This window comes from Ammodytes marinus (genome assembly GCF_949987685.1).
Source record: "Ammodytes marinus genome assembly, chromosome: 12".
NCBI classification, from domain to species: domain Eukaryota; kingdom Metazoa; phylum Chordata; class Actinopteri; order Uranoscopiformes; family Ammodytidae; genus Ammodytes; species Ammodytes marinus.
The window spans coordinates 5,961,594-5,987,508 of record NC_137216.1 but is presented as its reverse complement, the minus strand read 5'-3'; the positions used below and the strand labels follow the sequence as shown (position 1 = coordinate 5,987,508).

The 25,915-nt window shown below is 43.1% G+C and overlaps 1 protein-coding gene across 5 annotated transcripts in view; it reads left to right on the top strand.

The window, feature by feature from the left end:
- Positions 1 to 25,915, top strand: part of LOC307258566 (histone deacetylase 4-like) — a 130,359-nt gene that overhangs the window by 98,582 nt on the left and 5,862 nt on the right. For 3 of the 5 annotated variants that reach the window (XM_080038153.1, XM_080038151.1, XM_080038155.1), the window contains 11 exons: positions 1,021 to 1,210; positions 1,305 to 1,438; positions 2,672 to 2,774; positions 4,364 to 4,410; positions 7,572 to 7,679; positions 9,420 to 9,475; positions 10,562 to 10,649; positions 11,665 to 11,784; positions 11,898 to 11,995; positions 17,941 to 18,059; positions 19,368 to 19,501. In XM_080038153.1, the coding sequence (XP_079894279.1) occupies positions 1,021 to 1,210; positions 1,305 to 1,438; positions 2,672 to 2,774; positions 4,364 to 4,410; positions 7,572 to 7,679; positions 9,420 to 9,475; positions 10,562 to 10,649; positions 11,665 to 11,784; positions 11,898 to 11,995; positions 17,941 to 18,059; positions 19,368 to 19,501 (1,197 nt within the window). The remainder of the gene's footprint in view (positions 1 to 1,020; positions 1,211 to 1,304; positions 1,439 to 2,671; positions 2,775 to 4,363; positions 4,411 to 7,571; positions 7,680 to 9,419; positions 9,476 to 10,561; positions 10,650 to 11,664; positions 11,785 to 11,897; positions 11,996 to 17,940; positions 18,060 to 19,367; positions 19,502 to 25,915) is intronic. The other 2 variants (XM_080038154.1, XM_080038152.1) reach the window with 1 other exon arrangement.

The following is a 25,915-nucleotide window of genomic DNA, read 5'->3' as shown; positions in this document are numbered from 1 at the left end:
AAGCCCTCTATTGCGCACATACAATTGTGCACTACTTGTCCATGCACACATACAGCATCCATTCTTTATCTGTATATTGCCCACACTCTATCTGCAGGCACGCACGCACTCACACACACGCACGCACGTACACACACACACACACACACACACACACACACACACACACACACACACACACACACACTTGTCCTCGTCTGTCTAGCCCATCCCCGCTGTCCGCACACAGCCAAATTCAATCAGGCACTCCTCTCACTGTCGCCATGGTGCCCGCTAGCGTGTAAGCAGACACACCCATCAGAATTGAACAGTGGGATTGCTCAGTGAGACTGTTTTTTTTTATGTATGTATTTTTGTTTTGAGTGGAAAGGCAACCCAAGCTATTGAACTGGTGTACATACAGGTACTTGGCTAAAGTTCATAAGCGCTTGGACGAGACACTTGAGTGGAATCATTATTAAGTACATGCTCCAGAAATAGATTTTTCACTTTCATTGCTGTATTGTAATCAGTTTGATGGATTGTTATTTCTCTAGTGGTCTCGGCTGCTCCCTTTACAGTCACATGCACAGAGCGATCATTACACACAGTCATGTTGAGAATACAGTGCTTTTAAATTAATGGTATCCATTATCCTTTGCAAAAGAAAGATGCCAGTGTAGTTTCAGCTTGAGGCTCACATGAAAAGGTATTGGTAGTAAAAAAAACCCTGTGCCCTCACATTACTAACCCTATTGATGTGTTCTTGTCATGGCATCACTTTACAGAACAGAAAGCGGCTATTTCACTGTGTAACACGATATTACATCTTGAATGAATGCAGCCCATATGGTGAATTACAGCATTGTGGTTTTTGCAGGCATCTAGTGCCATCGTCTGGCAAGAGAAAGACATGGCAGTCCAGTAGTCTAACAGAATGTGTGTGTGTGTGCGTGTGTGTGTGCGTGTGTGCGTGTGTGTGTTGTGTGTGTGTGCGTGTGCGTGTGTGTGTGCGTGCGTGCGTGCGTTTCTGTGTATAAGCAGCAGGCTCTGATCTTAGAGCAGCAGCGGATCCACCAGTTGAGGAACTACCAAGCCTCCATGGAAGCAGCCGGGTTATCAATCAGCTTGGCTGGACACCGGCCCCTGTCCAGGGCTCAGTCATCTCCAGCCTCTGCCTCCTTCCCTATGGTGGTACAGGAGCCGCCTGCCAAGCCTCGATTCACTACAGGTCTGTTATTAAGCATAATAACATGAGCTTACAAATAACACCATTAAGCCTAATGTGAAAATAATGTTTTTCTTTTTTGGTGTGTATATTCCAGGTCTGGTGTACGACTCCTTGATGCAGAAGCACCAGTGTATGTGTGGCAACACCACCATCCATCCAGAGCACGCTGGACGCATCCAGAGTATCTGGTCCCGACTGCAGGAGACAGGCCTCAGGGCACACTGCGAGGTAAGGCCAGTCACACATGACCACAGGGCTATGGCTAATGGCTGGAACATTAGGATACATTGTTGGAATGATTGTAGCATGGAGAGAACTAAACAAACTGACCTTCAGAAGTAAATTATAATCCTTCCTTCAGTAAATGTAATCTCTGCCAAAAGACAAAATTGAGAATAAAAACAAATGGCGTACTTATTTAGGGGTAGAACATACCCTGCATTCCAATCCCCATACTTCCCTACTATTAAGTGTTCCAGAAAAAGATTTAGGATGTCCCAATACATGCACGTCAATTGTAGTATGCTGAAAATACATAAATGCCCCACTAACAACAATAGCATTTTGGAGTATTCGTCTTTATTCTTGACATTTCTAAAACAATCTTCCTTATCTGATTTTTTTTCTCTCCTGTGGCCCTAAAGCTCTTCTGTACTTTAGTATGTAGTGTAGTAAAAAGAAATAGTAGGTGATTTGGAACGCAGGGATATAGTCATTTCATGTATGTCTTCCAGATGCCCCAGTACAAATATGTTGGACTCTTTACAATGCACAAAGAGCAAAGTTATTAACATGTCAGTGAGTTATTTTTCCCCTTATCACCTGTGTGTACCTGTTGTGTTTTAAAATGAAATGCTAGATTCACTACATACACAAATGCAAACGTAAATAGTGCACATCTTGCCTGTGTTCAGCTCTGAAGTGCAGGATGTTGCTATGACCAGAAGGGGGCAGTGTGTAGCCATTTTGTCTAGATACTTGAGGCTTAACCAATCAATGCACACATTATGACGTTATGGCTTGAATATATGCACCACTTTCACCTTCTTACATTCTTATTTACTCATGCAGAGTTGCAGACACAATTGGACCTCAGTACATTCACTGCTTCTTCATGAATGCGAGAAATAGTATCAATAAGTGTAACTTATCCAACTACCTTCATGCAGCTCTATATTCTTAAGTAACTCGGGCAGTTTGAATGGTGAGTGCTGAGTGTTAACCCTACACCTTATTAGCCTTATCTCTTTAATTTTTTTTTTTTAAGATTATCAAGCTTTATTTGACAGTACAGAGTTGAAATGGGGAGACAGAGAGAGAGGGGATGATCCACGGGTCAGACTTGAACCCGCGACCACCTCAATGAAAGGCCGGAGCCAATATGGTACACGGTCTATCCACTACACCACCTGAGCGCCCCAGCCTCATGTGTTTCTATGTGTGTGTCTTCTCCTTCACCAGTGTATCCGGGGGAGGAAGGCCTCTCTGGAGGAGTTACAGACGGTCCACTCTGAAGCCCACGTCCTGCTCTACGGAACCAACCCACTGAGGCAGAAACTAGACTGTAAGAAATACACACACCAATAAATACACAGAAAGTCACACAAAAAACAGTTATCACTTGTGTGAGCCGATCTACTGTTAACAGCTACAGTGTACATGTGTAAGGAAACCTCAAAAGAAATCAGATCACCACCAGCCATGCCTGTTACCTGCTGAACTGTGGAAGCTTCGACACTTAAAATGAACGGGTGTTAAACTAGATAGTAATTCTTCCACAAGGCACTTTACTGGCTATAGGTTCAGTGCACAGGTGCAGCTCAAGACAGACAACACACTGTACGTATCAATTTACATGTTGACATGGAACAGCAAGTGTGTCCATCTGAGCAGAATAAATCTCAGACTTAAGGCCTTTGTGTGAATGCCATGACTCTGCAGCGTCTGTTAAAGGAATCTGCCGTTAATGCTTAAACCGTGTCATAACAAAATGTCCACTCTAATAAAGTCCTGGAGGTGTTACGATAAAGGTGAGGGCCCCGTTGAAGCTTGTTAACTAAAAAACGTCTCAGAGGCTGCTCAGTCACTTAGGGCTGCTGGCCTTAGTGCAGGTGTAGTGTGAGAATCTGAGTCCCTGCATGTCCGTCTCTATGCAAATACCGATGGTCCTTTTCAGCTTCTATTCCAGTAAAGACATTCATTCCCCCTATTGTTACTGCGCGTACACAGAATGACCAGATACTGCTGGGTAGCATTCAGGTGGCTGTGCCCACAAACAGAACTAAGAATGGAGAGTTAGATAATACAGCTCAAATGCAAACTGTTGTGAACCCCACAAAGGTGGCAACTGGCAAGTAGTCAGAAATTAAAGTAATCATGGACACTATATACAATATCTGTTCAGGGATATCTGTTTAGGGCCAGTTAGCTGGTGGCTGAATGGGACCTGGACCTTTTTAACCTTGGTAATGTGAGGGCCAGGCTCTGTCCAGTGAGTGCAAAGGGACCTGCTGTTGTTGTAGTCATGACACTTTACACTAATCCAGTTGTCAACACTCAATTTTGATCATTTTCAATAATTTGTCAATTTGTGAAAGTTAAGTTGTTACATTGTACCATGTCTTTAAAACATGAACTGGTAAGGCAATAGAGTTCAGGATCCATTGAAGTAACAACTCTAGGCTGTTTCAAATAAAACCTTTTGAACACACATAAAAAAGGTGTTGTCATTTAGTGTAAATCTTTCATTTCAAGCATAGCTAGTGTCCTGTTTATTTCATATGTCATAAAACTGAAGTGTATTCACTGATTCATTCCGTTCCCAATGAGGAGATTTCTTTCTGGCTAAACAACTCTGGATCTAGACTGAAGACGGACAGGGTTTGATTATCGGGGCCGGAGAGAACACTTTTCCCCCCCCTTCACCTCGCCCAATTAAAGCATGGCCCTGTATACTCTTGCTTTTAGATTAGGTCAGAAAAGTCAAATGCTCAGTTTCCTAGGGGTCATGCAGCCCATTCTGTGCATGTTAACATCCAGAAAGTTACCTTTTCACCCAGTAACCTCTTGCTCTTTATTTCTCTGTGTTCGTTATCACTCTATCTAATTCTCTCGCTTTCTTTTCTTTCTTTTCTTTTCTTTTTTTTGCCTCAGGTTCAGTGAGTCCCATGTTTGTGAGGTTACCATGCGGAGGCATAGGGGTAAGTCCTTCATTTTCTCTTCACAGAGTCCTGCTTAAGTCATTTTGAAAATATTCACCATGTAATTAAGTATTTGGTAATTTGTGAGCCTGATATCACTTGGAAATTGCCAGTATTAGTCACGCTGGGTCTTTCAGTGGAAAATTGTTGTAATGGACTGTTATGTTTTTTCTTAATCTAATCAATACCAAACTGGCACTGCTCCATCAGGCTCTCGTTAATGAAACAAATAAGCATAGTTTTAGCACCATCAAATAGCAGTGTAATAACTGTGTTTCCCTTTGCCCAATCTCTCTCATTGCCCCCTGCCTACATAATGGTCCCAGTTGTTCTCCTTCCAGCAAACAAACACGCACGCATGCACACACACACACACATACACACAAACTTAACACACTCAAACAAAGGAACGCACACACACACTCACACACACAAAACACCGCCCCTCAAGGACCAGAGGCAACAAAAGCTGTTGCTTGCCTTTCCGCTGTGTTTGTAATTGTATCCAGATGTTTTCGGCATAAGACCTCTATGTGTGTGTGTGTATTTGTGTGTGTGTGTGTGTGTGTGTGTGCATGTGTGCGTGTGCTTATGTGTTTGTGTGTGCCTTGGTATGGTGGGGGGTATGTTTTTGTTTGTATGCATAGCAGTTTGTTTGGGGATGTTTTTGTGCAAAGGCAATGATTTAGGTGGTTGTCTCAGAGTTGGAAGGGCTGTCTTTTGAAATGGATCTGTTAGAATAGGGCTCACACCTGCATGTGTGTGTATGTGTTCTGTTGTCTTTTTCACAATGTTAAAGATTTCCAAAAAGCCAAAGCAGCACCCACCCACAACTCTTTTACATGTCATTCAAACCTTCTACTCCCCCAGCCCCCCACCCCAGCTGCTTTGGTGGGAACAAGAAGAGCCAAGGCTCCACGCTGCTCTGCTCTTTATAATGGCAAATGGGTCTAAATTGTTGTCTTCCTGTCATACACACACACACATACAAGTCACACACACGCACACATTTAGAGGGAAGAGGGCTGAAATTAGGCTGTCAGCCTATGGAGAACTATCATTCCATCATACCAGCACGTTCCCACTTTTACTACCTCTCTCTCTCTCTCTCGATCTCACACACACACACTCGATCCCTTTCACTTTTTCCTGACTACCTTGTGTCCCACTACTGGCTCGAGGCAAAACTAACATCAACTTGGGAAATACTAAAGCACGCAGTCTCCACATGCTGCTTTAGAACAGCATCTGTTTGTGCTCATTAACCTGACTTGTGTATATGATTCAGTTTCCCATTCACTCACTCACTTAGCTCTCGTTTGCTCGCTCGCTCAATCACTGACTGGGCTGCTCACAGCATCGTCCACCTTCTCTCTCTGCACATTAAAGCTATGGTGCGTAACTTTTTCATATGAATGAATGTCGGTTTCATTCAAGCCATTGCCAAATGGGTTGACACAAAAATCAGCTCCACAAAACTCTCTCGGTATTTCTCAGTGTGGCAGCGTTTACAAACTGGTGCCGCCCCCTGACACTGGCACAGCTCAGAAAAGTGCCCAAGAAATGTTTGAGTTGTTGATTCTATACTGCTAAGGAAAAACCAGGACGTACAGCAGAAGGAATGAAATCCATGTGCGACCACCGAAAGCTTACCTCATGTAGATGCGCCAACAGTGTTGTTGTAATTACTCAAGAATTCCTCCTGGGGGCGACATAACTTACACACTATAGCTTTTTTGTCTATGGTAATTGCACCACAGTTTTATTTCATGACAACGTCTTTCTTGGCACAACTTAAAAAGAGCCTTTTCTTTTTTCTTCCCCTGTGGATGTTATTATGTGGATCCCTCACGTCACTAAAGACAAGGGGAAAGTTAAGTGTGCCGGCTGGCTGCAAAGCTGTGGAGTCGCTTAACACACTGTCTGGTTGAAGGACAGGAGTGTGACTGGGTGGCAGGGGGTTAACACACCGCTAGGCCTAGTAGACTTGACTGAAAGGCCTTCAGTGTGGATGAAGAGGCCAGCTGTCTGACAGTGACTGGCAGGTTAACCTTAACATATCCACAGTAGAAGAGCCCCAGCATTCACAGCAGAAAGCCCAGCTAGTATAGAGCTTTGGCAGCGGCCACTCGGCACATGTGTGTACAGTCCAAACACACTGACACACAGACAGACCCTTCCTTTTCTTCTCTTCCTCTGCCAGCGTCTTTCTCTGTGTGTTTATCATGCGCTCCATCTGCCTGCAGTATCTGCCATGCCTGATGGAGGGTGTGTATATTATCCTATGCACGGCCCTGCTTACAGTCAATCCCATAGAATATTGTGGTCCGTTGGGCTTGTATGTATGTGTGTGTGTGTATACATGTGTGTGTGGAAGTTGTGTTGTGATTGGGGCTGAGCGTGCCTCAGCATTAATAAGGCCTGACCGCTGAATGGTAAGCCTTTAGCGCAAACCAAACATTCAGGAAAAACACACAATCTGACATACAGTCGACTCTGAAATCTTGTTTTCCCTGTATACAATAAATAAATAAAATCAGAATAACTTCAGAATAACATCAAGTTGAATTGATATCTATAATCTAATGATACTTCAGACAGATATTAAGACGGATTTGTTTCCAAACTGACGTATTCGACACTTTGAATTTGGCAGAAATGACGAAATAAGGCAGGATGAGTAACCCACTAATTATTTTAAAGAACGCGGGAGATTTTATGTATCGATAAACGGCTCGTAACACAGCGTCATCTAACATCTGCTCCTTCTAGTGTGCAAAAATCAAATGTTGAGAAATGTCTGTTCTAGTACGTGCAGGTTTGACCATTAGTCCACATGAGTAAGCTTCTAAATATGTGTTGCTGCCTCACGCTTTCTCTTTCCCTTTTATTGTTTTCTCTGCATGTCAGGGAAAACATTTTCCAGCTGTCCCCTGAACGGCCACTTTCAAAGACTGACTTTGATGCTGCCAAATGACACAAAATAAATGATTTCAAATGTCCTCGCTGTTTTTAATCTGCTCTCAACATTTGAAGTAAACCACGCCATGCAATAGTCCTAAATAAAAGACAAAACTGAACAAAACAAATTAGCTTTTGTTGCTTATTTTTTTCAAAATCTGCCACAGTTAACCATGCCTCCACCATGTGTGTGTTTACAGGTGGACAGTGACACCATTTGGAATGAGGTCCACTCATCCAGCGCTGCTCGTCTGGCCGTGGGCTCAGTGGTGGAGCTGGTCTTCAAAGTAGCATCAGGAGAACTGAAGGTTGGTTCACATGATATGTTCAGTCCATTGAGCGTGGAAGTAATGGCTGTTGGCTGGAGGGGGGGGGATTTAATGATTCTGGGATGTTGTGTGTTCATCATATGAGGCTAATTCACTGTAATAACCTTGAGAATTTAGGATGAGATGCAGCCAATGTGGAAAAAAGTCCACGACTAAGAGCTTTGATTTTAGTGTGTCTGTCAGGTTTCACTGCCATGTTCCATTTGTCTCTATGCACATGGATTATGTAAATGTTTATTTGAGAATAAACTTTGTTACATACCATCTCACAGTACTGTACAAGCCATTTCCACAACCACACACTGAAAGCCCCTTTTCCAGAAGCATCCATCTCAGAGTCTGGTTAGCACCTCCCAGACAGACACCCCCTCCCCCGTCATGCCTTGCCCAGCAGCCAGCCAGCCTTCCTGTGTCTGTGGCCCTAGCCGCTTACTGTTTGAACCCAGCGGGGAGCCCCGGCACACGGGCACTGCAAATGCCAACAGTCACCACTAACAGGCCTGCTTTATTAGTATTACACCACAGCCACCTGCAGAGCAGCCTTCACACCTAGCCTTAGCTTAGCACCAGTTTATACCTCGGACTAATGGCCTTTCTCTACGAGAGACAGTATAGCAAGGCATGCTAATACCCACATGGATTATCGCTATGTGTTATAGCATTAAGTACGTCCGCTACATGTGGGCATTATTACCATGAAGAAATAATGGTCTGGTGTTTCTTTATAGTACATTGTTTGATGGATAAAATCAAAGCCTCAAAAGAAGTGGATTACACACCCCATGAGGAGAAACCATACCACAACCTGAATAATATGGATATACTCCATTGAGGGTTAAGGTTCACAAGTATTGACTTGCTCTGAACTTAACCTGATGTTAACACATAAATGCACAACGCACACACACACACACACACACACACACACACACACACACACACACACACACACACACACACACACACACACACACACACACACACACACACACAGAGATGGTCCTCTGAGGATCCTCCACAGCGAAATGACCAAATTCCACCTGCACTAACAACTCTCTGAACTCCACAGAATGCCATAAATCTACTCTCTCCCCACACACACACACACACACACACACACACACGCACACACTCACACATGTCTGCCTCTACATCTGTTGCTCCATTTCTCTCTCTCCCCATGTCTATTTCAATACATTGTGATTGTTTCCTTTGGGGCAGAGAAAGGATCCAGCTCCCCTTGTCTGTCATACACCTAGCTACAGTACATACTGTATTATGCAGCCTGCTTTAAAGCAAGTGTCTTGAAAGCAGCTGAGGCGGTTGTCTCTACAATAAACTCCCTGCTGGCTGCTAATCCACAGCAGCTGACTCAACATCATTAGCGTAGCCTGCCTGGTTCTACATCAGGCCCAACATCTATCTAGTGTGTCCCCACATAGCAAGGGGGAGCCCCAACAACTCTCACAGGGTCCCTGCCCTTAACCGAGAGCTCCCCTTAACTGACCCCTGTACGCATCTGTTTCTGTGTGTGCAATCAGTATGTATGACTCTTGTGAATAACTCTGCCTTTGAACAACTATTTAAAGAGCAATGGTTGTGATGGGATTAGCTTTGGTAATGGGCCAACACACTTTATAGAAGTGAGGTAATCGGATACGTTTCATTTTAGTAATTGTTTAAAATGTGCTGTGTGTTTGATTGTGTTTTCCTCCACAGAATGGTTTTGCTGTAGTTCGACCACCTGGACACCATGCGGAGGAGAGCGCACCTATGTGAGTACATTGGACATTTGACCATGTGTATGTAAAGTATGTGATGTTCTTTTAGTTAACTCATTGATGACTATGGCAATCTAGGATGCATGTCCTTGATGCCTGAGGGTTTTCTGAAAAAATAGTATGAATTGTAAAGTCTACCAAAACCTTAATATCTAAGCCTGTGTAGCACATAGAAACGTGAAATAAAATACATTTAAAAGTGAAGGTTCACAGGTTTTATTTAGACATGCTCCCTTAGCGCTTACAAACCAACACAGTTTTCTAAAAATCGTCAAAATTAGATGGGGGAGAAAAAAAAAATATATAAATATTTAAAAATAATGTGCTAAACGAGGTTATAATCCTGCTTCCTTTTAGCATGGATAGTAGTGACTGAGTGTGCAGTGGAGGGATAAAGATAGACAGATATAGGAAGGAGAAGATAGCTTTATTTTATTATTTAGTTCAGTTATCACTGGCACCATAAATCCGACTTCCCAGTACAACTGGAACGCAGACAGACTCTTGCTGTCGGGAGCCGACCAGCTGGTCCAAACGGCTGTATACCACGGAGATGAAAACGAAACTGAAACTTAACTATCGCCTGGCTGGGTTGAATTTGAGTTGGAGCAGCAAAATATAGCCTAAATTCATAAATATTGTTAATAAATAGATGCAATGTGTTGTGTGATTTTCGTCGGTAGCCTATAGTAGACCTTAATTCTGCGCTCCGAACGCCACTAACTGTTCTGTAATACACTATCGCCGACACAGCTGGCGTATTTTTATTATTATTTATTTATTAATTTTTTGATTGGCGTGATTTTCGGCAAACCACACATTTTTTGGGTGGTCACGTGGTCCTAAAAAATCAACAAAACCCACCTCATGTGTATTTGAACCAATGACGGTGCATTCTATGTTGCACACGCCATGAAAATGAGATAAAGTAACAATGCTGCATGACGCAGCATCAGGCAGGAGATACAATGTGGCATCGCGCAGCAGCCGTCATCAATGGGTTAACTGTGATTGTATATTAAATGTGCTCTACAAATAAATAATTTCAGAAAGTTAATAGCACTATCTGTCTCCTTTTAGGGGGTTCTGTTACTTCAACTCAGTGGCCATAGCAGCCAGGCTCCTGCAGCAGAGACTCAACGTCAGTAAAATCCTCATCGTAGACTGGGTGAGTTCCATTTACCACACATCGGTTAGCTTGTTGCTTAACCATAAACTTGATTGCCATTGAAACATGGGTGTGCTTAAGATATTAGCTTCTGTACAGCTACATGTTTTTTTGTTTGTTTTGTGTCAAAAGATTTGTTAAGCAGAAGTTTAAAAAAATGAATTTGTCATCTGACAAAAGGACGACCCTAACCCTAACCTTTTTTTTTTTTTTTTTTTTTAATACTATAAGACAATATTCCTGCAACTAAGATTATATTTTTGCCACTGGGTCAGCAACAATCCCAAGGTGCATTATAGTGCATTAGTGCAACAGCCACACACCTGTCTACCGTGCTTGATTTGAGTTGGAACTAAGGGGTTAAAAAAAACTGTCTATTTAGGTCAGCCACTGTCCCTTCGTCAGTATGACAACGCCTGGGCCATGTCTAGGAGCCCTGCTCGTCCCTGTCTGCTCGTGGCCAATTCCAGAATCCTTTGAAGGGCCTTTTCATTTCCTCTCTGTCTGTCACGGGGGACTTTATAGTGCCGCTAGAAAACTCATTGTCATGCCTCTCATGGCAGGGACATTTTTAGGCTTGGGGGATTAAAGCATTCTTGGGGATATAGACAATGAGGTCATTTTCATTGATGTAGTGTTGTTGGCAAATGTGGATAACTATTGAAGTGGAGTGTTTTTTTTTTATTGAATCCTGCTGACCATCCCTTTGTTTGACATCACACTAGACGGCAGCTGAGACTTGACTTGTCTCATTCACTTGATCTTAGTGCAGGTGCAGGAGTGGACAGGCGTATCTCTGTCAAGCTCATTCATTTCACCACATCATCTGGTATACTTTTGGTGATATAAGACAGTTTCTCTTACAGTATGTCAGTTAATGTTTAAACCGTACGAGTCAACGGCTACTGATGCTCTTATCAACATACATTCTTATTTCCCTTCTCTTAATCACTCATTTCCCCACACATTCTGTATAACACTGTGCCCTTATCTGTCCCTTTTTGGTGTTTTCCAGGATGTCCACCATGGTAACGGCACCCAGCAGGCCTTCTACACAGACCCCAATGTGCTCTACCTGTCACTGCATCGCTTTGATGATGGGAACTTTTTCCCTGGCAGTGGAGCACCTGACGAGGTGGGAATAAATACCAGTCTGTCTGTCTCTCTGTCTGTCTGCCCGCCTGCCTGTCTCTCTGTCTGTCTGAATTTACTCAATCAAAGTGACCCAATGGTGCGTGTGTGTTGTAGGTGGGCAGTGAAGCAGGTGTAGGCTTCAATGTGAACATGGCCTTCACTGGAGGACTGGAACCTCCCATGGGTGATGCAGAGTACCTGGCTGCATTCAGGTAAGACAATGATAACAGCTACTAGTTGAGATCTTGTATAGATTTACTTTCTTCTGAAGCTAAACATCTGCCTGAAGGCGTCTTGGAGGGAACACTATGCAGTGCGTATTGTTGATCTATGATCCACTGTGGACTGTTCATTTTGGTAGGGAGCTCCTCCTCATGTCATAGGTCCACTTTCTGGACACACACGCACGCACACGCACATGCACGCACACGCACACACACACACACACACACACACACACACACACACACACACACACACACACACACACACACACACACACACACTCTCATACACCATAACAAGCGTAACAGGATGGACTCACCACAGACATGAACGTGTCTCCTACACGTTTGTGCTTGATGCGACTGGTATGGAGCAGGTCTGGATTGCTTCCAGAGCTCTTTGAAGATAGACCCAGGTGTGTGACTGTGTGTCCTCCTGGCTTGAGCCAGACACATCAAACTGACAGGCCCCTTGTCTTCTCGCATCTTCAGGCACGCAAGCCCCCGGAAGCACATCTTATAGTCGCTTAATGCAGCCCAGACCCCTGGTTCCCCCCGCTCTCCCTCTCTCTACTTTTTATAATCTCCCTTCCTCATCCATTTATCACCCTCCTCTTTGTACCTTTGTGTGTTTATGCACTGATGACAGCCACCTCATATACATATGATATACTACAGACAATATTGGTGCACCAGTGAAGCTCACTCTCATAGCGTGTACTCTACTGTTACTTGTCACTGAAAATGGTTGAACCAGTGTGTAGTCTAGCTGTGACTAGTCTGTGGCATTGTATGTTAATGTATGGCTGACAGAATGACAATACATTTGAATTGTTTAAAGTGGTACTCCAGAAATGTTACATTGTATTTCCATACATTTAGTGGATCCTCAAGAGACAGATTTTTTTTTAAAGAATGGTCACTAAAAATGTATTCAGCAGAGGTTGTGAGATCCTGACTTTTAGTTCCCATGTTGAATAGAATAACACTGGATCCTGCAGTGATTCCAATTCTGCAACTCGAGCATATTTCATTTGACACTTACTGCCTCTTAAATCCAAACACCACACCCCCAGTTCATAATGTATTTATTTGGGTTAAGAAATGAAAAAAGATTAAAGTCTCAAGCCCAAGCTGTCGTACTATATGGAATGTAAAGCCCACTGAGGCAAATGTCTATTTGTGATATTGGGCTAAACAAATAAAACTGATTTGATTTGATTTGATAACCTGGATGCTTGTCAGGATTCAGAGGCACAGAAGACATTAAACTGTTTTATCAGGCTGTGTACTACATGTGATGAGTAACCTGAATTGCATGTGAAGAATTGGTGTAGGTCCCCTTTCTTCTGTACGTGGTTGAGATGTCCTATCAGTATTTGAATCGATCTGTGTGTATATATTAGTAAATGAGTAACGTACTGCACTTCAGTTTGCTGCACCAGCCCACAATGTTAAAAAAAAGCATATGAGTGAACAAGCTAGGGGAGAAGCTTGTACTATGTTTGTATGTACTGGTTTGTACTAATTGTAAGTCATTCAATCAGCATTCTTTGCATTATGGAAGACGTCCAAAGATTGAAAGCAGAGGTGTTTGAGGGTTAGGGTGTGTATCACCTCAGACCAATTATTACATTTTGGACAATTCATGGACAATTCGATGGGGCGACTGTGGCTCAGTTGGTAGAGCGGGTCGGCCGATGATCTTGGAGGTTCGATCCCCGCCCTGCCACCTGTGTCATAGTTGTTGTGTCCTTGGGCAAGACACTTCACCCACCTTGCCTCGTGTGAATGTCGATAGTTAGCCTGCTTTCGGTGTATGAATGTGTGTGTGTATGGTAATGTGGGAAAGGAAAACAGGTCTCCCTTGCAAAAGAGTCTTTGGTCTCAATGGGATTTACCTGTATAAATAAAGGTTTAAAAAAAAAAAAAATTCATAGGCCCCACTGGACAGCATACATGTACACACACAGTAATACAGTAACATTATACCGGGTTAGTCATGTGTGTATACAAATGCACATGCTGCACACAAGCTGATTTGAAATGCAAAAGGCACAAAAACACAGACGTCCAATTGCTCACACATGCAACTTTTTACATCAACACTTACACTTTAGCAACCACATGCAGACAGACGCATGTTGCATGGACTCCTAATACACACATCCTATCTCTGCTTTCCAGTCTCATTGTTTATCAGTGTGTTGTGGTCCTCTCCTTCCTTCCCTCTGTGTTTTGGGGGGGGGGGATGCGTGCCTTGCAGCCGGCACCTTCCCATTCCTCCACTGGCCTGTGCCACGTTGCATTTGCAGGGGATCAAGTCTGAGCCTCCAGAAAAGCACAGAGAAAAAAGATAAGAAAATTGGCTCTAATGAAAACCAGAAGCACCGTCTCTCTCTCTCTCTCTCTCTCTCTCTCTCGATCCCTCTATCCCTCTGTCGCTCTCTCCTCCTCCTTTCACTCCGTCTTCTGCCCTGAACTTGGAAAGACGAGAGAGAGGAGGAGAATTAAACTTAATTCAAACCAGCCCTCTGCAGCGCCAGATGACAGGGCTTTGAAGTGTAAGTGTGCGTGTGTGAGTTTTTCTCTCTCTCTTTTTCTCTCTCTCCTCTCCGGCTCTCTCCTTTTTTTATGAACGGAGGGGGGAAAGCCTTGGAGCTCTGCAGTTTAACCTTTTGTTGACTGGTTTGACGAGCGCCGCTCCCTCTAAAGGACACAGTCTTTAATATTCTTCTTAAAGGCCTCACCTGGCATCTACTGCATGGGAGAGGATGAATTGAAGGTCAAAGTGATAGAATGTCAGTTTAGCAGAAATGGAATGGTGTAGATAGTTAGTTTATTTTTCTCTTTATTAGCACATTAATCTGAGGAACCAAACCAAAATGAGTTTTTAATCATTATTTTCCCTGCACCCTGTGGTCCACCACCAATGCCACATGTCAGCCCTCTGCCCTCCATGTTAAAAACCCAGAGTACATTGGATCAGAAGTCATAATCAAGAACGTTGTGGAAAAGGATAAATTGGGGACTAAAGTAATTGCACAAAGATGAGTTCACCCCAGAGAGGTTGTTTTTCCTTGGCCACACAAAATGACCATTATGCCAAAAACCTACCACCGTATTAACCTGTGTGAGTACATCCGCGTGCACTTGGAATCATGTGGCGATGACAATTGCCAAAAAACTGAATGTACTCACCAGGATCAGAAGAAGAAGAATTAGTGCAGAGCGAATTGGGGAAGAAAGAAAGAGCCTTTGTGAGGTTAAGCCTGGGGGAGTTAGTTTGTAGAGTAGAAGTCTGATTTAAGAGTTTCTGATGGGCAAAGACATACTGTTTGGACTAAGGGCAGATAGTTTTTTCTTTCTTTCGTTATTTCAGTGATATATATATATATATATGAAAGTAAGAGCATTTTGTCACAGGTATTCACCCAGATGCAGTTGGTTTCTGGGCAGATGAGAGGTGTAGGATTAAGTCATTTTTTGTATAATAACCCATTTTTTAAAGCCCCAGCTTTATGAATGGCAGAGCTACATGTATACAAACACAGCTCACTTTGACACGCGCACCTGTTGCTAGGTAAACCAAACACTACTAAACACAAGTATACACCACATGCCATACATCAAGTAATTCCACTCTCAGTAAAGTATAGCTGTGAGAGAGCCAGCGGTGGTTCAGATCGCAACCCCCTTTGGAGCTGTAAGCTACGGGACAGCAGTCGTAAACTCTCCTCCGCCCTTAATTAACAAGAAAAAGGCCTTTTCATCTATACATACATAGCCTCTGATTCACGCACAATTAGCCTCCACTGAAACCACTGCTTTTCCTGTGTGCCAGGCTGCTAATTGATTACTGTGGCTTTTTATTTCCTTAAATCTCAGGATCATTATTCAAGAGGGGGGTAGGGGCTGGAACTGATGACACCAGCAGTTTTTTATCATGGTGATTATAGCTGTCACTGTCTGTGTTCAAGGTTGGAGGAGCGCAGGCACAGGGGGGGAAACCCTCGGTAGTTAAAGTATCCTTGGCGGTAAAGGTTCCCCTTAGTGCCGAGTGTTAGCCCACAATGCGTGCCTGTGGCCAACTCCCTTTTTAGTGTGGGGTCCTTTTATGAACCAAAATGTTAATGGGCCAAGGCTGTGTGTGGATTTAAAGTTTGTGAGTGAGCAGAGAAATAGAGGGGAGAAAAAAACCTGTAACGCATGCGATAACATTTGAAACTGGAGCTGATGTATTAACTTCACCCAGCGAGAGTGCTTGTTTACCTCACATAATTGCCTAGATTGCTTTGTTTAATGCAATCTGATTTCATTATAATAAGCTGCTGGTATGACGGATCATGTTGCCCTCTAGACACATTTTCTCTTGCTGTATAACGTTGACATCCACAGTTCATCACGTCTTTACGCACTCAGCTTTAGTCAATGTTGTATGACTAGACTCCACACACAGGTTTCTGACGGCCTTTCACTATTTCATTGTTCTTGCTCTATCTAATACCTCTCTCTCTCTCTCAAACGTAATTTTTTATTTTTTTACTCCATCCTATGTCTTTCGTCTTCTTAACATGACGTTTCCCTCTGAAATGTTGCCAGATGCACGCTACAACACACAGTGACGCACGCACTCCGTGTATCCTGGCTTGTCTTGAGACTACCCCCAAAAGCTCCACTAATACCACCTCCCGCCTCTCCCTCAGCCATCTGTGTGTACGTACGAGTGTTGTGTTGTGGTCGGGGGTGTGGTGTGGCACAGTTGGAGGGTTATAATTTGGTGGTGAAGAATAGAGATGGAAAAACCAGTGGCCTCCGGGAGTTCAGGGCACGCTGCTCAACCCACAGCCTGGCCAACCAGCACCGTGTTCCTGAGGTCAGGAAAGTAGAGAGGACCTACGGCGGAACCCTGTGGTACTCCCGTCAAGTCACAGACCTCACCAAAACACTGCCTCCCCCTAGATATCAAGAGAAAAAGTCCTGTATAGAACTTGAGTGAAACAGAGAACCGCTTATTTTGCCACCAGGGAAGTCCAACTATTTATGAAGTGATCCCATCCTAAATCATGCTAAACCCAATAACTATGAAACATTATACTTTTATCCGCTTAGCCTCAAGTGTGCCAACCCATAGTATGGTAGACCAGTTCTGTGCTTTCTAATTTATAGATACCCTTACAGAAAAACCAAAATGTCGACTTTTGTAATTATCAGTTGAATTACTTTTCATACTAATCCAATCGTATGTGGTCTATAATAATAATAATCTTAACATCAAGATACACCCACTGAACGTTGGGTCATCATTATAAACTGGACTGGATTTTCCAGCCAATGCTAACAGTGAATCAGTACACATTACCCTGATGTTGATTGGATTTACGTCCATGGCACACTGCACACACTCCATACCAGCTGTTTTTTAGATGAAGGCTGTACACAAACAGTCCCCATTCACCACACCCATCCAGTGTTAGAATGATCCTGCATACTTAACACATACACATTTGCATGTATATCTGTTTTCAATGTCTACTTGAAGTGTATTCCTGCCTCCAAACTCTCAACTTCGAACGTGCGTGTGGTAATTTTCTCGGCCACACAAGCAGTGTACATACAAACTCAAGGTGTGCTTTTGAACCCATGGAAAAGGAGAGGAGAGCCATAAAATAATTGAAAAATACAGCGAACGATACACAGCTAGAATGACATCTCCAAACACTAATCCTCTTTTTAAGGATCAGAGGTGACACAGTTCATTTTACATCTAAATGGTCTGCAGTTGGTCATTCCTCTTTTCATTTTTATAACTGTAGCTTTATAATAATATGAGACTATGAATGTCCCCTCCTCTCTTATACAGTGTCCAGCCTCCATACACACTGTACATGATGTTGTTCTGATGTTATTCTTTTCCCTGTTGGTTACTCTAGGACGGTGGTTATGCCTATTGCCAACGAGTTTGCCCCAGACGTGGTGCTGGTATCTTCGGGCTTCGATGCGGTAGACGGACACGCTCCGCCCCTGGGAGGATACAAACTGACAGCCAAATGTAAGTCCCACCACAGCTATCCAGTTAATAACCCCCTTCTTCTTCTTCTTCTTCTTCTTCTTCTTCTTCTTCTTCTTCTTCTTCTTCTTCTTCTTCTTCTTCTTCTTCTTCTTCTTCTTCTTCTTCTTCTTCTTCTTCTTCTTCTTCTTCTTCTTCTTCTTCTTCTTCTTCTTCTTCTTCTTCTTCTTCTTCTTCTTCTTCTTCTTCTTCTTCTTCTTCTTCTTCTTCTTCTTCTTCTTCTTCTTCTTCTTCTTCTTCTTCTTCTTCTTCTTCTTCTTCTTCTTCTTCTTCTTCTTCTTCTTCTTCTTCTTCTTCTTCTTCTTCTTCTTCTTCTTCTTCTTCTTCTTCTTCTTCTTCTTCTTCTTCTTCTTCTTCTTCTTCTTCTTCTTCTTCTTCTTCTTCTTCTTCTTCTTCTTCTTCTTCTTCTTCTTCTTCTTCTTCTTCTTCGCCTTCTTCTTCGCCTTCTTCTTCGCCTTCTTCTTCGCCTTCTTCTTCGCCTTCTTCTTCTTCTTCTTCGCCTTCTTCGCCATAGATAAAAACGAATATATGTCAAAATGAACTTTAAATGATACATACACATTTAAATGCATGCCCTCCACACTCTCGCTTAATGTTGTTCACCTCCCCCCCCCTCTCCCCCTGCCGTCAGCCTGTGCAATGCATCACAGTTTTGATTGGAGGAAAAGTCCAAGTTTATGCGAGTCTGACGGACAGACTCGCATAAACAAGCCCCGGTGTTTATTTTGTGCCTCTGACTTGTGTGTTTAGATCCGAGACCTTGGCGTGCCAGCGAGGAGCTTTTCTAAAAAAAACGTCTCGCTAGATCTCAAATAAGTGCAAGGGGTCCTGGTTGTGAAGGGGCTGATACAGGGGGGTTTAGGGAGGATTGAAGGGGGAAAGAGGGGGAGAAGAAAGTATGGCTGAATGCATATATTAAAACTACCCTCCTCCTGAAAAGCAAAAGATCAAAGACTGTGACCAAAGCCTTGACGCTCAAGCTGCATTTATAAGAAATTAAACCTGGCTCATATTATGGCTTGTTTTCTGGTCCCCCAGTAAATCCACAGTGCACTCTAGCTTTCTCTCTCTCTCTCTCTCTCTCTCTCTCTCTCTCTCTCTCTCTCTCTCTCTCTCTCTCTCTCTCTCTCTCATGCAGTCACCCCTATCCTCATCCATGCTAAAACCCCCCCTTTATTTTTCTCCCTTATTTCTTTGATCAATATCCAAAACGGAAGTTAGAGCTTGGGACAGCATCTCATTCATACTCTGCCCCTCTCTCCCTCTCCCTGTCATTTCCTGTGTGTCCAGGCCTGGGCTACCTGAGCAGGCAGCTGATGGCTCTGGCAGGCGGCCGCGTGGTGCTGGCCCTGGAGGGGGGTCACGACCTCACAGCCATATGCGATGCCTCGGAAGCCTGCGTCTCTGCTCTGCTTGGCAATGAGGTAAGACCAGAGCCAAATGACTGATCAGAATAACCTTGAGCGAGATTTCAGCAAATACAGCTCCGGAAAAAATTAAGAGACCACTACAATTGTTCAGTGTCTCTTGTTTAACACTTTAGAGTAGAATCAACATTTTGAGTTTATTATATAAACTACTGACAACATTTCTACCAAATTCACAACAAAAATATTGTCATTTAGAGCATTTTCAATAAGTAATAGAGATACAAATTTAAGAAAAATCCAGACTGGTCTCTTAATTTTTTTCCAGGGCTATAGTATACATTTTGAATTGTGGGCTAAATCTATAGTTGGTTTGAGATTAAAAAAGGGGAACAAGGTTTACAACTTGACCTACCGTATGTACAAACCCAACATTGAAAATCTGCTGAATTCCAGCGGTATTAAACTTGTAATGTTTTTCCCTAAAAACTTGTGCAAAGTTCATATTGATGCCAGCTAATACGGTGCGCCAAGAAAAGTATGTTGATTTAAAGTCTGTTCTAATGAATGTGTTAAGGAGACTTATTAACAGCCTCATTAGTATGGCTTTTATGTTTTAATTGCGTTGGCGTGAACATGAAGGTCTTTTTAAACAGATGAAGAGCGACCGGTTTATTTGTGTTGTCAGCGTGACATTTTTCAGAAATGCTGTTGAACTCAAATTGCTTCTAATTGTTATTCCTGGCTAGTTGTTCCTTTTTCGGATTCAAGTCATTTTTTCGCCAGCCGGAGTTTTAAAATCAACATTTTACAAATATGTGAGAGCATAACATTCTCCTTTATTCCTCCTAAAACAAGGAACTCAACCTGGAATATTTACACATGCAGGCAACTTGAGACTTTTTTTGTCCTCTGGTTGGGTGACTCGCATGAATGGTACTTATGCAAATGTTGTGATGAAAACTTGAAGGAGGCTGGTTACAAGGAATACTGCCAATATACAGATACAGGATACTGATTTGATGGTCCCGTAACGTAGATATATTGAGTTAAAAAATATAGGACAGCATTGTACATTGCTCAACAGTATTCTACTTAAAACCGCCTTCCCTCAATGTTCTCGTATGCTCTAAGAGAGGAAGTCAACACCACACACACACACACACACACACACACACACACACACACACACAAGCACGTCAGAGGAGAGATGATTTCCAGGCAGAAGGTTAATTGTGGGAGTGTGTAGGTTGGGCCGTGGAACAGAACAAACATCGGCACTCTGTGATTCATGGCGGACAACATAGTAGCAACTCCTCTGCGCCGCCCACTCTTTCTCTCCATCTAATGCAGGGGCTGGAGTGCTTTTTTGGACAGGCTGTTACGTCTTGTTTTCTCCCCCCCAGATTATGCACGCAATATATCTCAGTGCTCTTACTTTTAAATGACCACTGAATTGTAATCTAGGATGGAGATGATAAAGCTTAACGGGAAGAGAAAAGAGTTTGGCTGTACATTTGCATTTGTTTAGAATAATTTTGTGTAATTGTGTCTCTTTGTTTCAGAAGCAGTGTCTTGTAAACGATTACTATATGTGCATGCTGCATCTCGAGCAGCCTTCTTGTAGTTCATGCCTGGCATCAGAGTATCTTTCATAAGTAGCCTAGTAGTACATAAGTAATCGGTTGCTGTTTCATTCACAATACATTTGAACTTGGACTGCTAATGAACACAACATAAATACACATTTGCTTTTAGTTCCTCGCCTGGTGCTCATAACAACAGGCTATAGAAGCTGAAAATAAAGTGTGTCCACACCAAGAAATAAGTAAGCACAACAAATCAAGAATGAATATCCACTTACGCTGACACTTTTGCATGAGCTCAAGTATAGTTGCAGGCCTGCCCATAAGTACACTCTAAGTGTTGGTTGCCTTTGGAAAGGCTAAAGTATCTGCTAAAGCCATTATCTTCTGACAAGTGAGACATTCAGAATAGCTTTACTAATGCATATAGACTATCGCTCTCATTAGGTGTATCCACCTTACAGAGCGTAAAGTGAGAATAGTTGTTACAATGTGGTCATATTACTATGATGTATCAATGTGTTGATGTAGTGAGAAACACAACAATACAGTCGGTGGCAAATGTGTGACAATGAAATAGTATTGCTCTTGCCGATGTGTTGTTTTATCATTAGTTTGATACATATAAGTCATATTAAACATATTCAAAAGTAAGCATTCACAGTTAAGTTGTATAGATTAATTAAAGCAAGTGTGTCAGTCAAATGTGTCCAATGGCCAACTAGCGTATTATATTGCAGTCTTATGTTAAAGTAAGTCTCTATAAATGAACATCATTGATTGGATAGGTTATGTTTTGAACCTGTATGTGCCTTGTTGACGGTGGTACCTGCCCATTCTTAGGCCTCTTATTGTAGCCCTATGCAGACAGCTTGTGCTAGTATAAATGAGTTATTGGAATCATTCAAATCCACATGGCCTTGTTCCATGTGGATCTTGGAGTCAGAGCAAAACAAACAGAACAATACGCATGGGATCACATTGATAAAACGCAGTCAGTGCGACCGACCGGTCCACCGTCTCATGGAACATGAAGACACATTGTCCACCGCAGACACATGAACTATGTGGCAACTTCAAAATAAAACAGAACGGACTGGGGCTGAACCCTAGAATGTTTCTTTTTAGACTGACAAAGAAATGAATATAGGTCTGTTGGAAGAAGGTTTTTCTCATAAGAGGCACCATTCGTAATAAGCAGGGTCTTAATCTAATAATTTACCTGCACGGTGCCCACCAATGACTCAAAGCTCCATAGAGTAACACTGCCTTTACAGCTGCTAAGGATACAGGGATTTTAAAGGACGCTTCAACAGGGCGGATGCTTTTTACTGTCACTGAGGTTTGAGCTCAGGACTTCCAGTTGGAAGGACACTCTCTCATGGCTCACAACACACACACCGCCCTGCTGCTGCTGCTGCTGCAAAACTAATAAATCGGATCAGGAGGTTTGCTCCTTAGGTTTCAGCAGCCTGCAGGGCACCAGGCCTCAGCAGGGGTTTGGTGGAGGTCACTGGATGGGTGGTGCCATGGGGAGCTGAAGATGTGAACATAGGCAGGAGGCAGGGAGCGTCAATCTGGACTCACCCTCACACCCTCTCACCCTGTCACTGGGACACAGCTGAATGTGGTTACCCTCACACCTTCTCCCAGCAGGGTCAGTTACTGGGCCCAGGGATCACATAATAAAGGGAAATGGATAATTTTGAAGTCAGGAGGGAGGAAGCCATTGTTTTAAAGCAGCTTCAGAGAGTACAGTACCTATGCAGGTCTCCTAAGTCTGGCCATGGAAATAATTGTAATTATTATGCAGGTTTCTTTGGAAAATGCTTGAGAGTAGTATACAGTAGAGTATTGTACAAACAAACGAGCCATATATTGTCATAGATATTATCTGGTATGCATCATTTTATATTTTGAGGTCATTTTTAATTGCAATTTTTTAAGGAAGCAACATGACTCTTCAACAAGGCAAGGCAAGTTTATTTATATAGCATAATTCAGACACAAGGCTATTCGAAGTGCTTTACAGGGGCAAGATTAAAATACATAATACACATTAGGAAAAGTGAATAATTACATTTAAAAGCGAATGAATAGAAATAGAACACTTAAATAAAATAAAAATTGCAAAAAAAAACAACTAAAAGAAAACTCTTCAATCAATCCTGTCAAATATTCAAAATGAACATTAAAATGTATCATGACTATCCAGTGTTGCAGGAGATGGCTCTGATCAATTGATGAACAACACAAACATACTGTAGATGGCTGTTGACTTGCTAAGTATAGACCTTAACGGTTCTCCTGACCTGTGACGGCTTGGCTCTTTTGGCAGCGAGTGATGTCAGCTGCACGAACAAAAGGCCGATCATTCAGTCAGCGTGGAGCTTTGATAACTGATAGCAAAAGACAAAAAAGCGAGGCAGAATTGTCCCTGATCAGATCAAAATGGCAGGAAGCTAGTGTTTTTATCATAATCTTCTAGCGTAGGCCCGGCGTAATGGACTTGGAATGTAGCTGGAAAACGTCAGCGAGGGATTGAGCTAGCTAGAGGGAGAGATAAAAGGCCTGGCGCATTGTGTTAGTTATTTTTTTCTTTCATTTTACTGACAAAGCCCTCAGATTGTTAATGGAATTGGAAGAAAGAAGCAGAAGACTTAATTAAATATATGAGACCCGAGTGAGCATTCTAGCCTCACTAACCCGTACTAAGCAACAAGGCACATGTGTACAAGTGGCCAGCACTCTGATTAATTTTGGACTTGTTTGAATGTGTCCAGTGAGTGGGTTATTTCTAGAGGATATATTTTAGTGTGTGTGTGTGTGTGTGTGTGTGTGTGTGTGTGTGTGTGTGTGTGTGTGTGTGTGTGTGTGTGTGTGTGTGTGTGTGTGTGTGTGTGTGTGTGTGTGTGTGTGTGTGTGTGTGTGTGTGTGTGTGTGTGTGTGTGTGTGTGTGTGTGTGTGTGTGTGTGTGTGTGTGTGTGTGTCTGTGTCTGTGTCTGTGTTGTTGGCTGGATGTGAATGAGTAGGCTCCGGCACGGGACCACAGCTGGATTAGTGGGTCAGCTGGGCTTTTGTTTATGAAGCTTCAAACTGCCTGCAGGGTTTGTATTGTCTGGAGTTGTCCAAAAACCCAATCGTCACCATAACCATCTAAGTAAAGCATAAACTGTTAGCTTCAACTATTAAATGTGGCTTGAATCGTACTTGGTAGGTTCTACCTGTTTGGACTGACACATGGGTAGATTTTTATAGATTTAACGTTTAGTTTGGAACTGCAGACGCTGCAAAGCAAACCGACTGTTTCTTATATTCATTGAAGAGTAATATAAATGGTTTGGAAATCAGACCTATTAATCTTTGTTATTGTATGACTGTTGCTTTTTTTGGTTTGTGTTTGGCAACCAAAGAACACATTTTGAAAAGCCTTCACAATGGAGCCAAAACATCCTAAAAGTGTGGTGCTTGTATCCTCTTCACATCCTGTGTAGCTTGTGCCGCCAGTGTTTTTTTACTGCTTGCTTGTGTGAGAAATATATCTGTGCTTTTATTGGCAGGTTAAGACAAGCCTTGGCTATAATGAGCATTAGGTTTCCTTTGAAAGCAGCTCAAATTAGCTGGGAAAGAGAGAGGGAGGGAAAATTGCTGAATGGACTTTACAGGCTCTTTTTATTCTCTCCCCCCCCCCCCCCACCACTGTAGTGCGTAATGGTGAAGTCTCTCTAGTTAAATAGCTCATGAATGATGCATTGGCGACAACGCTAGTCAACTCTGAACTCGGGACTAATTGATGATTGCTCGCAAGCAGATGTTGGCCCCGTTCGAAAACCACGGTTGTTAGCAATTATATGATAAACAACAGGCTAATATGCTAATTGTTAGCAGCTGTCAATGAGGTTATTTGGTGTGTTTACACTCCAGTTACAGTAAGACGCTCCACTTCACCTATCCCCCCCTGGGTCCCAATGTTCACCACCACCTCCTGACTACAAGGCACAGCTACACCCCCTTTTCCCTAAAGGTCACCTGCTTTGCACAATACACATCATTACCCTGTTCAGTTAGCATAACATAATCAGCCGGTTTTAGTGACCGCCAAAACATATGCCCATGGACACAACAGTAAACAATGGCTGCCTTGTGCACTTTTTGCTTTTGCTGAACAAGTGGATTTCCTCCTCTTTCCACTGCTTTGGTTTCAGCCTGCCTCAGGAATGTTTTCACCGGGGCACATTCCTTCACTCTGGGCTCATGGAGCACCGCGGTGTCTCAGGTTAGTTGGCCCTAGTAGGACCTGCTGCGTTTGGACGGCCCTGTCACTCAGAGAGATATGCTTCCTCAGAAATCAGTCCACACAGTCACAACATCCTTAAAGCACGTTTCTCTCTCTCTCTCAAAGTCTGCAGCACATCTGTTGATATGAAGATGTCCAGTGCAGGCACGGACCACGACCCACAAACGTAAATAAACAGAAATGTCGCTATGGATGATGTGACAGCCAAATGCGTGCTTGTATATAGTGCACGTCCACGTCTGTGTGTGTGCATATGTGTGTTTGCCGTACCTGCCAGGTGGGGGCCCCTGGAGTACCCTGACAAGAGCCATTAAAGTTTATAGGCGTGAGGCCCAGCTGTCAATCAAGCTGACAGGCTGCCCCCGTCCAACCCCGCTCTCAGGTGAACCCCAGGAAACCCCAGAGTACCCCTGACCCCGCTCTGACACGGGGCCGGGTTACTATGGGCTGGGCTGGGGGACTGGCTAAGGGTTATGGTGAGGAGTTGGCAGCTGTAGCCTGAAGGTTGGAGAAGTTAGTTTTGACTGAAAGATTGATGGTTGATGCTTCCCCAGAATGGCTGGCTGGGAAAACGTGGGATGGGAGTGA